General features: G+C 45.2%; 1 protein-coding gene across 1 annotated transcript in view; it reads left to right on the top strand.

Moving 5' to 3' along the window:
• Window positions 1–14,296, top strand: part of ugcg (UDP-glucose ceramide glucosyltransferase) — a 47,539-nt gene that overhangs the window by 17,145 nt on the left and 16,098 nt on the right. Inside the window, exon 3 of the mRNA XM_072658572.1 lies at window positions 11,805–11,907. Within this exon, the coding sequence (XP_072514673.1) occupies window positions 11,805–11,907 (103 nt within the window). The remainder of the gene's footprint in view (window positions 1–11,804; window positions 11,908–14,296) is intronic.

Here is a 14,296-nt window from a genome sequence, read left to right as displayed (position 1 = left end):
ACCCACACACCCACATGCATGAACACACTCTCTCTCTCACACACACACACACACACATTTGTGTGTCCATTGTTGACTGTGTGCATTAGCCATGCTGTGCTGGGTATAGCAGCTCACTTCTACAGATGGGCTTTTCTGCTTCATTTGGTCTTCGTCAGGCAGCCAGCTGAGCAGCCCTGATGCTGATTCAGAGAGACGGGGACTTCCTCACCCTCCTCCTCTTCCTCCTCCTCCAGCTTCATCTGCTGATGCTGTCGGCTGGATAGGGAGTGGCTTTGTGTACAGCTTTAATCAGGCCTGAAATCAGGCCGAAGATGACCCCCACCCACGTTTTTACACCTGGACCCAACTGTAGCCCAGGACAAACCTGACAGAAGTCTCTCTGGACCCAAAGACAGTAGTCGGACAGCGCTCTGTCCGAACCGAAATGCGTCCAAAAAGATTTTTTGACCTGTGATGTGACAGCGCTCAATAAAAAGACGAGCCTGCAACCCGATAGAAATGGTCTAAACCCGACAACCCCCTCCAGAATCCTGTTTGAACCAGACGGCATCCAGTCTGACGCTGACTGTGGACTGTGAGGCCGGCCCAACAGAATTAAGTTTGAACACAACTGCAAATAGAATTGCTTAAATTCTGCAACAACCCAGAAGAATTCTGTCTGAACCGAACTACAACCCAAACCCAGTCTGACGCCGACTGTGACCGAATTCAGTTTGAACCCAAAACATCCCAAGAGAATTGTCTGAACCCGACTGCAGCCCCGAAGAATTCTGTCCAAACCAGACTATAGCCCAACGGAATCCAGTCTGAAACCGACTGCGGCCCGACCAAATCCAGTCTGAACCCGACTACAACCCTGCCAGACTCAAACCTGCCTATAGCCTCAGGAAATTCTGTGTGGACAAGACCAAATTATGTCTGAACCCAACTGCGACTCAAAACGCCGACCCGCGACTTCATAACCTCCGATTCCTTCAGAGAGTCCCAGTGATCGACTGTCCAAACTTTTGATTCTGTTTTTGACTTGATTTTTCTTCCTGATTCCTCTTCACTGTGTTTCCTTCTTCATCTCTCCCCTTGCCCAAACACTCTTGCTTGTCCAGGGAATGGAACCCTGCTGTGCCACAGGAAGGGCAGTGATGTTAGCAGCTGCACTGCACCAACCGTAAACACAGTGATGATGTATATGAGAGCCTAATCACCTGCTTCAACAGTAGCCTTTTCCTATGAGACACTTATTTTTAGTACCATAACAAAGCCTGGTGACTCCATTGAATATCCCCCCACTTCTCTGTCCACCCAGACCAATGAAGGATGACCTGTTTTGTGATCCCTAAACAGATCAGATTAACTGGAAAGGCTGACCTGGTCTTGGCTTGATAAACCATCCAGTACAGCCACGACGGTTATTTTTACCAGAAAGCAGAAACGGCAAGAAACAGAGCCCGGGGGTCTGTAATTACAAAGAGGAAATGAAGCCGCTTTCAGCAGTGTTGTTTTAAGTAAGCAGTTTAGTCGTGCTGCTCGTTTGCATTCCCTCCTCTATCTCTCCATCCTGATCTGCTATCAAATCTCTAAGCTCTGTGCATGCCTGTGCTATCTGCATGCTGGGTAGCGCCCGTCGGATCACTCCGCTGGGCAGGATGTCTCTCTGGATGTCTCTCCCCGTATATCGACGCCATGCTAAAAGCTCTGTTATGACAATCGCTCTGATCACTAATGAATTGCCTGCTGACTGATGCTGATAAAATGAATATGCTCATGATGGTGTCAGCTGGTTCTGTTAATGGAGTATCTGGCTTCTGCTGCAGCTCTCAGAAAAGGGTTTTGGTGTGCCCGTAATGCAGACGCAATTTCTACAGCAGGCCGGCGCATTTACTGGGACCCTCAGCCATGGTCCTGGTGGGAGAAGTGGGAGGAGTTATGGCTTTGTGGTTTCTGGTGATGTTAACGGCACTGATATAGATGGTAGTTTCCATTTAGAAGGCCTGGGGCCTCTGAAAGGAAAAGGCTTCACTATGCAAAACGGACTGGAAAGGCAAGTCGTATGAACAGGGGGGTTAAAGTGAGACTGAGGCTAAGACAGGGTTGGTTTCTGAAGTCTGGCTCTTTAGCCCTGGTGACTAATGTAGCTGCCAGGTAGTGGAAGCTTATACTCCAGCAATTAGCACTGTGCAGAATGCCTGGCCCAGTCATCACACACTAACCTCAATATGTAACTCTATTCAACTTTATATCAAACACTATCAGACATGACTTGAGTCCACAGACTCCTGCAGCATTTGTAGAGTGGTTCCTGTTCGCACTTGTTATTAAAATGTGTCTCCAGCTTGACCAGATGAGGCCTGATTTTACTTTCCTGTGTAAGAAGCACACCCACACGTACATAATTTCCCTTTCGCTTCCTGTAAACAACATTGAGGGGGTTCTACAACACAGTGGAAGAATAGATGGTTCTCACATTCCTGTAACTTTTCCTTCAGAAAGTTCAACGGACTGTTTAACCCCTACAAAGCCCATGGACCACCGGCGGGACACAGTTGTTGTTCTTATACTCACATTACTAAAGCATGCTAAAGAATCACCCCACCCGTTTGTACAGAGGTCCCAGTAGTTACTGAATCTTACTCCTTAGTGTGTAAATAAGCCTTGGAGTGTTAATGGGACAAACTCTAGTACTGCCCTCACCTACTGGTACATAAGCACAAGCTTCAGCTTCAGCTGCATGACCACAACGCTTATTAACTGGTGGATGAGGGCAGTGTTACAGTCCAACCCCTCAGCACGCCAAGGCTTATTTACATGCTAAGGTGTATTGCTCAGTAACTACAGGCACTTCTGTACAAACTGCTGGGGCTATTCTTTGGTAATAGAAGTTTGTAATAACACTTTCGGCCGGTCAATGGGCTTATAGGCTGTTTAAGGGGTTAAATAGTCAGCCACATTTTCTGGAGAAGTAATGGGAATGTGAGAACCACGGCATTGTGAAACCCCCTCTGCTGTTTACAGGAAGCGAAATGGAAATAATGGACGTGTTGGTTTTACGAGTTTTTAAGCAGGAAATAAAATCAGGTCTCCTCTGGTCACACTGGAGACCCATTTTATTGACGGGTGCAAACAGAGTCCTGTCTAGATAGCTTCCTAAATAGTCCGTACCCAATCACAGAAAACATATAGATTAGATGGCTGCTGTCCTTTTGTAGCATGTTGTTTTACAGGTGTATTGAACAACTTGCTTGCCAGAACGTCTATTAAAGGATCTTTATATCATATATTTACCCCGAGATCCATTTTTTGGCCCCTCCTGATGATTAAAGGTGCTGTATGTGATTTTAATCCAATGCACTTTTGTTGTAGAATTCAGCAAATGCATTCTCGCGGTTCGTGAGGTCTCCACTCTGTTTGAGAGACCTACTGATACTGAGGGTGAACTCTCCTTAAACTCCTGAAGAGCTTTGTATGCAAACAGAATGGTTTCTGTGACCTCACAAAAACAGCTATGGGCCCTTTAAGCCGTCCGTCCACTCCTGCGGTTTTCGAAGAACTGGAAGCAGCTGAATCTTATCTTATTTTAGATATGCTGGCCCCACTGACGCTTTACAGTCACACGGCTCACGGTCCGTGCCCATTTGTAGCCGACTTCTTCTTACATGGGAATTGGTGCAAGGTCACGTTAATGAGGCCTGAACCACCGAAGGCACCGCAGTGTTCCAGCTTCGTCACGAGTAAGAATGTGACATTCACTTTAAGCCTGTTTCAACACCCGTTCATGTAAAGTGATTTCCTCGTGTGTGTGTGTGTGTGTGTGTGTTAACCCACTGTCTCTGTGCAAACATGCTTTAACAGGGTCTTATCTTGTTTAACTTTACCTTTAAAGCTTTAGAGGGAAACGTCCATTCTGATAGATTGTGTTTGACTTCACTTTAGTTCAAATAATGCTTCTTTTATGGCCCACAGATACAGCACTACTTGAATAGCACGTTGCTAAATGAGGGCTTACTGTTGCTTTCACCTCGTACCCTTGTCCGAGCAGATAGCTTATATCTAGCTCTAGATCTAGGTCTAGTTTTTCAAGGGTAAAAGGCCTTGATACTGGTCCTGGGAGACATGTCGTCTGTACTGATGTTGACGCCGCACAAGGACACTGTGAGTTGTGCTTTTAACGACTTCCTTTCCCCCTAAAGGCGAAGGGTCTGTGCGGTGGACCCACACTTCCTCTCTTAGCTGCATAACTTGCATAATAGTTTCATCGAAACAAAAAAAAGCTGTTATTAAAGGAATAGTTTGGCAAACAATCAGCTGAACATGATGGATCACGGACCCCAGATGCGGTTGATCAGCCAAGACATGTTTGTTATCCGAAGTTTACTAATGTAGTTTACTGTGGGAAATGTGAGGCTAATGTTGCTAATAAACACTGGACTTGGACTGTCACCGATCGCGTCTACATGCAAAAAAACGTATCATTCAATAGGATTCAACTTGAACACACACTCACTAGAGATTCATGCGGTGAGCAGCCACTTCACTGCCTGGGGAGCAATCAAGGGTTAGGTGCCTTGCTCGCGGGCACCTTAGCTGCTAAGGCTGGTCCTGGGGTCTTCATTTGTGGCTTAGGATTCAATCTAAAACATAAATTTTTGGTTTTTAGTTGGTTCATCCTTTTTGAATCATTTAAGCTAAAGTTGGGACTACATCGTTGTCCGCATTACGCCCCTGTTTGTAGAACTATTCCACTCTCTAACCTGACTGCAGGGTGTAATGTACACTAGGCTACACTAGGCACTATTTTATCTTTATCATGACAATATTGTGATCTCTCAATATTAGTAATATTAATATATGGGGCCCCGGGTGGTCCAGCGGATTAAGGCATGGTCACTGTGATCGGAGGATCACTGCTTTGTATCCCGGTCATGCTGCTAAGGCCTTGAGAGAGCGCGATTCATGCGGTGAGCTGGCTCTTCATTGCCCGGGGAGCAATTAAGGGTTAGGTACCTTGCTCGCGGGCACCTTAGCTGCTAAGGCTAGTCCTGAGGTGTCTTTATTTGTGGCTTAGGACTCAATCTAAAACATAATTTTTTGCTTTTTAGTTGGTTTGTTCTTTTTTAAACATTTAAGCTAAAGTTGGGACTACATTGTTGTCCGCATTACGCCCCTGTTTGTAGAACTATTCCACTCCCTAACCTGACTGCAGGGTGTAATGTACACTAGGCTACATAACTCCTGTAAGCCATTGCAGTGATGTAAACCAACCAAAAAAGCGGCCCATTTGTTTGTTCATGAGCCCACCCTAAAAGGAAAACCAGCATGTTTTATTATGAGGCAAAATAACGGGGTGGTAAATAGGCTTGTAGACCTGCGTCTAAGCTTTTTCACCCTCAAAGTTACTTACAGATGTACACATTTGTACATCAAATTCTTGGGAAAATAGAAATACTACAGGTACGCACCAGTCATGGTTCGGTTCGCACTGTGCTTTGGACTTCACGGGTCAACAGAGAAGCAAGACTACAGTTCCCACAACATACTAAATTTTAGAGCTTACAGCTGAAGTTTCCCGGGTGACATGCCCGCTTACCCTAATGGTGCGTACTGTGCATTCTCAGTTTGGTACAAAAACATGTACCGTCTTTGGTACCTGTAAAGTGAACTTGGCACAAATGCTGTCAGGAAACTGGGCCCAGAATATGCCCGTTGCATGGCTGCTGTATAATTAGCAGTATTTTATCTTTAGCATGACAACATTGTGATCTCTCAATATTAGGTAATATTAATATATGGGGCCCCCGGGTGGTCCAGCAGATTAAGGCGTGGTCACTGTGATTGGAGGATCACAGCTTTGTATCTCGATCATGCTGTTAGTCATCGGCAGCCGGGGCCTCAAGAGAGCGCAATTGGCCTTACTCTCTCTAGGGTGGGTAGATGGCGCTCTAGATCACATTAGATCAGCGCTGGCCGTCACTGGCATCTGCTAGCATGTGCGTCAGAGATGGGTATACAGCATTTTCCTCCAAAAGATGGTCGCCTCGTGACGTTGCATCGGCGGCAGTTTGAAAAAAAGAAAGGTGTGGCTGGCTTTGCAATGGGCGAGGGGGCGTGTCTCCCTCACTAGTGTCGGGGTTGTTGCATGCGATGGGGAGGGAGGGAATACGTACAGGTTGGGTAATTGGTGATCTAAATCGGGGAGAAAACGGGTAAAAAATCTGATATAAATAAAAAAATATTTTTTTTAAATATTAGAAAGATCATCTAGCTCCAGTTTCTCCCTCCAGGAGACCCACTGAGTTGAAGCTGTTGGACCTTTTTCCCCCTCATGGTGTTTACAATTGCAAAAGTAGAGTAGTTGCTCAGAGTAGGTTAGTCTGGTTGTGTATGGTAAGTCTTGCAAGCTTACTTTCACAAGCACCGGAAGTGTGTCAGCAGACAGTGGCACACACTTGTGTGCACATGTTCGAGGATGTGTGTATATATATATGTGTGTGTGTGTCTGTTGCATGACTACTTCCTTCTTTTTCTTTTCTCGTCAAAGGTTATGGGTTTTATGATGAAGGTCCAGAGCAGGTTTTCTGAGCCTGTTGTGTTTTCTCAGCTGCTCCTTCACTTTCACTGAGAGGAGACCTACAGACTTCAGCAGCTTGATGGTTAAGTCCAGCTTCCCTTAAATGTTTGCAGGCTCTGATGCCTTTCTGAGTCCAGAACTAAACCAAAAAAGGAGACATTTTCTTCGTTTGGATGGAGAACTATGACGTTCAGTGCTCATTCCTTATTTTTCTGCATCTGAATAAAAGTCCAGTTATGCCTCACACTTGAAAATAAATGTGCTTCAATTGGTTATTTGATCGATACTTTAGAAGAACCGCTTGTGGTACCGTAAAGAAGCATGTTTGTAATGGAGATATAAGAGTGTAAAGAACCTTTATACCTTATCACATGACCGTTTGTCAGATCTTTTAATAGTTCTACACACTTGCATACACAAGTGGTCCAGTGGGCTAGGACATTGGCATCAGCAGCCAGAGTCAGAAAGAGCACATCTGGCCTTGCTCTCTCAGGGGTGGGTTGATGGCATCTCCTCATCACATCACTCCTAGTGTGATGTTGGTCAGCTCAGGCGTCTGTTAGCTGGTGTATCAGAGCTGGAGCTCCGGCACTTTCCTCCAAGCGTGCTAGGCTACCTAGCAATACTGCATCAGCGGCGGTTGGAGAGGACACGTGTGCTAGTCTTTACCCTCCTATTGTTGGGGGCATTGTTAGTGATGAGGGGAGTTCACATGAATTGGGATTAGAAACGTGGTAGAAATGGGGGCAATTTTAGGCTTCTGAACAGCCAGTAGTTCTGTGTATCAGTCTAGTCTGTCACACCGCTATCTCACCAGTCTCATCACGCAAAATCTCATCACACCTCCACCCCATGCAAACACACTCTGCACCTTGCATGCACACACTTACTGAAACTGGGACTAACAGCTCAGCCACACTGCACCCATCAAAAACTACTCCCTGCTCACGCTACAATCAAATTCAGGTCTTATCCAGTGTCTTTGTGTAAATAGTGTTGTAAACATTTCCCTGATTATGTATTAACCTGTACATTTTACACAGTGCAATAGTGTGTGTTCGGTTTAAATAAAAAAAAAATTCAATAAATTAATCCTTAATTAATTCAATTAAAATTAATAATTTTATTTCTTTTTATTTACATTTAAACACACACTATTGCACTGTTTAAAAAAATATAAAATAATTATATTATATATAATATAATAATATAAATATAAAAGAACAGTGTGGAGCGTCTTTATCTTTTAAGTGAAAGTCTCTCCATCTTTTCTTTGCATTTCTCTGGAAAAGGGCCCACAGACAGCGACCAACCGTCTGACCTCAGTGGATTCTAAGCATGGCTGTAGGTCCGTCTTTGTGGATGTTCTGGCTGCTGCGTGTTGGCTGTGTTCCCTGCGCTGTGTACCTTTCCACTATACTGTTCTGTGCCAAGCTACGCCCGACTGTTTTGACTTTCTCTGGCATCAGGAACCGAACCGGTCTGTTTGGCAGTGGTTCCTCCTTGGAGAAGAAGTCACAGTGTTAATGACTAGCTACAGTAGGTTATTAAGTCCATGTTGGGATGGTTAATTGTCAGTGGAGTGACGATGTTTTTGAGGCAAAGGAGCTAGAAGACCATGGTAGGGGTCAAACTATTAGGACGAGCTGGAACTCTGGGTGGGATTTGGGATAATGGGGGATATACACGCTGCAGTTCCAAAGCCTTGGCTGCGGCCGTGGTAGGCCAGGTCCTCGGTGGCACTGTCCTATGAAAAGTCTTCCATAGAAGCCTATTGGTCACACAGATGGAGCAGCCTGGTTAGGGTGCCATCACAGGAAAGGCCCCACCTCTTGCGGTTGTGGCATTAAACTTGTGTTCTTTTATTTCTTCATGGAAATGAATTATAATTATAAGAATGAACATTTTAATGAACTCTCTGGAGACTGTGTTTTTCGACGTTTTGGTGGTGCTGTTGTTTTTTGGATGGGTACCCAAGGGTTGGGAAGGGTAAGGAAACATCAACTGCGTCCTTCACACTGCCCTGAAGGTAGGCTGCATTTCCTGGCTGTATATGAAGGGTCCTCCACTTTGGAACAGCCTGCTATGACGTAGCGGCCGAGAAATGCACCCTACCTTGGCTGCAGCTTAGCCTTTGGAACGCAGCTACAGTGTCCCCTAAACTACTCCATAAATTTACCAGTGTTATATCAACAGTTTTGGTGTTACAGTGCTGTGTATTTGGAAATGTAGACATTTGTCTCTTGCTTAAAAATCTGATACACTGATTGTGTATAAACAAAGAGGCATTCGTTTAAAACAGACCATTCCAAGACTATAATTTTCTTCTTTTCAAATGTGGAAAAGTCCGAAATTGTTATTTTTGGAGCCGTCTCCAAGCGTCCAAAATGCTTTCCCACACTTCTGAGCTAATGATCCCGTCAATGATCACAAGCTCACCGTCACCACTGGAAGAAAACCAGGCCCAGACTTTTTTTTTTTTTTTTTTTTTGACATTTCCACCTCCTGTTTCTCCAGGAGTTCTCCAAACGAAGAGTCTACCATCAGTTTTATGATGTCTAGTGTTTCCTATGTCTACCTATGTCCCCTTCATACATGCGCTTTTACCTGGTTGTTTATCGGAAAGTAACCAGGAAGGGATTATTAGCTGAAATCTGAAATCTGGACACGATCGGTAATTACCAGAAGACTTATGTGTAACAGAAGCTGATACGTTACCCGGAACGTCTACATTCCAGCCGGCAAAAGGAACATTTCCTCGATTTGTGAACATAGAGTCCAAAGTCTAAATCTTCTCATTATTGTTGCAGGTATCAAACACGTAATCTTGTCAACAGTTTCTAAGAGCCCTTCGAGCGTCAAGTACGGCTCGGCTCGACCCGCCATCCCTCAAAATCCACGGAAGACAAGCGTCCAGACTTTTTTCTGTCCTGCACCAAAGTGGTAGAACGAGCTTCCCCTCGGCGTCCAAACAGCCCCTGAGTCCCTCGCTGTCTTCAAACCCAGACTGAAGACCCACCTCTTCCGAGAGTACTTGGGCGAATAGTAGAGTACTATGGTCACCTTACTGACTTGTGTTTAGTAGAGTCTAAACTTAGAGGTATCTTTGAATTTTGAACCTTTTCAAACTAGCTGAGGTTTTTCTTGGGTAAATAGCAAAGCACTTCTGTAAGTCACTCTGAAGAAGAGCGCCTGCTAAATGCCTTAAATGTAAATGGCCTGTGCTGCTTGATGGACCACACTTTCCATTTATTGTGTAAACAAAGTTTTCCATCTTATTCCCTTAAGCACTAATAGCAGGACTTGGCTGAAGCGACTGCGAGAGGTCCCCATGCTTCCCAGTCCCACTTTATTGCTTCTCATTACTAAAGCTGTGCATTGTGCTGGGCACAGCCCCGAGCAAGTCTACCACCACTCACTGCAGCTCCTGCCTGACAAGATGCAGTGCAACAGGATTGTCCTGCATGTGACTGATCTCAGGACTGCTCCTGCTGACGAGTCCTGTTTGTCCCTCTGCTGAGAGAAAACTGGCCGGCTCTGGTCTGGGATCTGCCTCATCAATGATTCATTGAAGCCCTCCCGCTCTTTCAGCACAGCTCTATTACCGTGCCCTGGGCCATTGTGGATTCCCTGTCTCCCTCGGTCATGCAGAAAAAGGGTCTTTGTGTCCGAGCCCCCAGGTCCCCCTGCCATAGCCATGGCAACGTGGTCTCCGTGGCCCGGGCTCAGAAGAGTAATGCGTAACGGCAGCATGCGAGGCTACATGCAGGCCAGTTTGGAGTGGTGTCTGCTGTCGGACCGGCCGTCCTCATAGTGCTCGCCTGTTCTTCCTCTGGCTGTTCTTTTGCCGAGGCTGGGAGCCAATCCTAGGAATCAGAGAGGGCGTTCTCTTCTCAATGGTCTCTCTTAGTTCATGTTACGAGTGGCTTGTTTTGTGACCATTGCAAGGGTAGTGGAGGGAGGGGTTGGAGGGTTTTTTTTTTTTTTTTTTTTTTTGATCCCAGATGTCCACAACTTGGAATTGCCCTTCATTTAGATCAGGCCAGAATGAACTGCCTTAAAGTTTCAGCTTCAGCACTGATTCCCTGAATGGGCGCTGTTATCCTGTATGACTCGTAGAGCATGCCGTTAGCAGATGGCGCAATGCTGAAAAGAACACAGGGATCTTACACAGGCCCAGAAGCAGTGATTCAAACTGACATCATTTCCCCCTTACCCCAGATCCAGCTGATCAGCCAAGACATGTCCCAATGTCTCAGACCATGTAATGACAGCTTATGCCTAGGGATACAACAGTATGGGACCACACACTGAGGCTGGTGGTTCAGTGGAAAGAAATTTTTTATTTTTTATTATTTATGCATTAATTTCTTTTCTTTTTGTGATTCGAAAAAGGATCCAATGCATGACTCTAAAACTGCAATCCGTGCCTGTCAATGTAAAAAGTGAGTTTTGTATTTGTAGGAGAGCCCAATAAAGTGAATGAGCAGAGTATGAGTATCTTTTATGTTTTATTTATTTAATATTTAATGTTTTCCAATATTTCAATTCCAGTCTCTGAATATTTTAATGATTAAAAGTTCAGTAAAAGTTCTCTTTAAAAGGGTGTAATGGCATAATTATACTTTATAACATCATTATATCTGTGGCAGAAATGCTCTTAAAATGACATCATATCTTATCACAATTCCTTCTGGGACAATTTAATGTCCAACACATGGTTATCGTGACATGCTTAATTCCTCTGAAATTTAGCATTTTAGAGATACAAGGTTTGAGTGATGGTCTCAGTCTAGATCATTTGCTTTTTAGCCACATTAACCCCAAAAAACAGAACTAAAGAAGCGAACCAAACATGACCCCAAGGATAGGAATTTCTTTTACGCTGGGTTTTGCTGCTGTTGTATGTAGTGAATGATTTGACAGGATGTGGCAAAAAGTTCCCCCCAGGTTTTGTGGGGTTCGGGTAGGCTGCAGGTCTGTGCAGAGGTGCGTCTGACTTTCCTTTGAACACTGCAGCCATTCAGGTCATCGTGGTAGTGATTTACTGTGTAAAAAAGATTTGATTCCAGGTCATTTTGGAGCATTTCTATTGGTCCATTCATCATGCATGCTGTGAAAAATGGCAAAAATGGAGATACAAGGTTTATGCAAGACTTTGCATTTGTATAAATCTGCATTTTTCCCTGAGTAATTGCTTAAAAAGTCTCTCTCTCTTTGTTTTTGTTTTTTTTCTCAGTATGAAATCCTTCTGTGTGTCCAAGACCACGACGATCCAGCCATCGATGTCTGTAAAAAGCTGCTGGGCAAATATCCCAGTGTTGACGCCCGATTATTTATAGGTAAGCACTGTTTTGAATTTATTTAAATGCATGAATTCATCTTTATTTTTTGCTGCAGTTTTCACAGAGTGTCACTCCTCTCACCCTTATTACTCCTTCCCCTGCCTTGGCTTTTTGCAAGGGAATTAGTGTATGTGGCTGGCACCCAAGGGCAGAAAAGTGTCATTTAGGAAGGTTTCCTCTGAGCATGATAAGCCCACGGGTGTATGAGGCCGGCCCAGCTGTGCGTCTGCAGATGCACCTCGGGGATGAGAAATTGATTTGAGCTCATTAGGAGCGTGCAGTGGCTCCGTTTGCACTATTCTCCAGGGTCCTGTTATCCTTCTTTCATAATTCTGTCTCATTTTGCCCATCTGTTAATGTGCAGATAGTCAGGGGAGGCAGACTGGCTCAATGACGTTAGCTGATGCTGCCTGGCAAGCTTGGCTTATACAGTATAGGAAAACTTCATCACTGTAGGGGACTCTGGAGTGGCCGTAGTTAACCCCTTTAACTATGCAAGAAATACTGCAGAACAGTAGTTTTTCTTAATAGTGATCTGTAACTACGTCATAGGAGTGAGGAATGGGGTGACTTGTAGGTTACAAGTGCTTGACTCCAGGGGCCGTAAATTGAGTAGTAGTTAAAGTATTGAGAATTTCCCCACTGCGGGACTAATATAGGACTATCTTAAGTAAACAACATAAGACACAAGTAAGTCCCAGGGCTTGTTGAGCTGTTGGCTATGTCTGCTGCTTTTTCCAGAGAGAAATGTGATGTGCCAAATTCCAGAAGGAGTACATAAAAGTATAAGGGTTGATGGGGAAACTGAGATGACTAGGAACTGTAGTGATGAAAGCACAACTATGACAGATTCTGTTTATGGAGGTCTCCAAGCCAAGAATGTGAGGGTAAATCTTTAGAAATTTTGTTTGGCAGCTTTTTCCATTTACCTCCTAATTTGGCACTGGCAATTAACCCACCCGTTAATAGCTCGTCCTAGGACTAGCAATAGCACTAGCTCCCAACGCTAGGAGGGTAAATGCCAGGCAGCCGACGCGTTCTGAGGAAAGCGCAGAGTCCCCAGCTCCACCTCACCAGCTAACAAATGCCTGTGCTGGCCAGCGTCGCTTAAGAGTGATTCTTAAGAGGGAAAAGAGCGCCATCTAACCACCCGGAGAGAGTGTGGCCAATTGTGCTCTCTCAGATTCCGGCCGCTGATGGCAAAGCGGGAAGTGGCTCGGGATTCGAACTAGTGCGTTAGACCGTTCAACCACTCTGAGCCCCTAAACCTCATTGTCAACTTGCCATCGTGTCTTCATGCTTTTGTTGCTGGTCTGGATGTTCTTCTGAACAGGGTGGTCATTCCATTTCGCTTAACTCCTGACAGTAGTTCGGTGTTAAACCCCGCAACCAGTGTTTGGCTTGAAGCAGAGAAGAGGGCAGAGGGCCAGTACTCCGCACTGCTGATGTAAACTGCTGAAGACCCACGGCTGATTCTGATCCAACATCTAAACTAAGCTCGTTGCGGCCAGTTTTGATCCCTGAAATAATGGTTGATGATGGCCAGAACAGAAGGTATGGAGATGTTCTTCACCATCTCTAATAACAATGTAAAATGGTTCTACCTCCCGTGTGCTGCCCAGAGAGACTGCAACAGTCCATGCAACAGTTGAGGTGGTGCACAACCAAAGAGGCTTGAACCTGCCAGGACGAAGGTCAGATAATTGTGAGGAGATTTAAGAAGATGCCTGATGATTGTTTACAAGCCTGCTCCTGCCATCCTACCGAGACACTGTCTGCTCCTGGATCTCAGATTCCTATCTAAATCTTAACATACTGGGATGAGGTTCAGTAACAGCAAGCCATGATTGCTCAATGTGCTCCAGAAGATAAGAAGGATCAAGGGGCCAACTCCCAAAGAGATGGTACTGACTGCAAGCACACCCACTTGAGCAGGCCTTTGTTAACCATCCCTGGTTATCTACAGTTTGGGAGTTGTTGGAGACTTGTAAGTAACAATGGTGGCAGGGACGCCTACCGCAACCCGAACAGGCCTGTGCTGTCCTGCCATACCACCGCAACTGACCTCTCTCAATTTATACTCGATCATGACCAGTTGATGAGGATCAGAAGGGAGACAAGCCAGTACACAGAGAGTTTTGTCCAGGGACTGAGCTCCTACGTCAAAACCACGAAATGATTCAACCCAACAACATCAGAAATGATGCTGTTTAAGCTCCTTCACCAGTGGTAGGTTTTCCCACCATGACTTCCAGCCTCCACCACAACTCCATGACCTAGTCGCTTCGCACTCCGCAGCAGACCAGTCAAGTGCACATTGATGGTCCCCTTCAGAAGGGGAGGTGGGGGGTCACCTCTAGCCTTCCACAATGGAAACACCCTCCAA

This window comes from Salminus brasiliensis, chromosome 16 (assembly GCF_030463535.1).
Source record: "Salminus brasiliensis chromosome 16, fSalBra1.hap2, whole genome shotgun sequence".
NCBI classification, from domain to species: domain Eukaryota; kingdom Metazoa; phylum Chordata; class Actinopteri; order Characiformes; family Bryconidae; genus Salminus; species Salminus brasiliensis.
The sequence above is the reverse complement of the archived record's forward strand: the minus strand, read 5'-3'. Positions and strand labels throughout refer to the sequence as shown.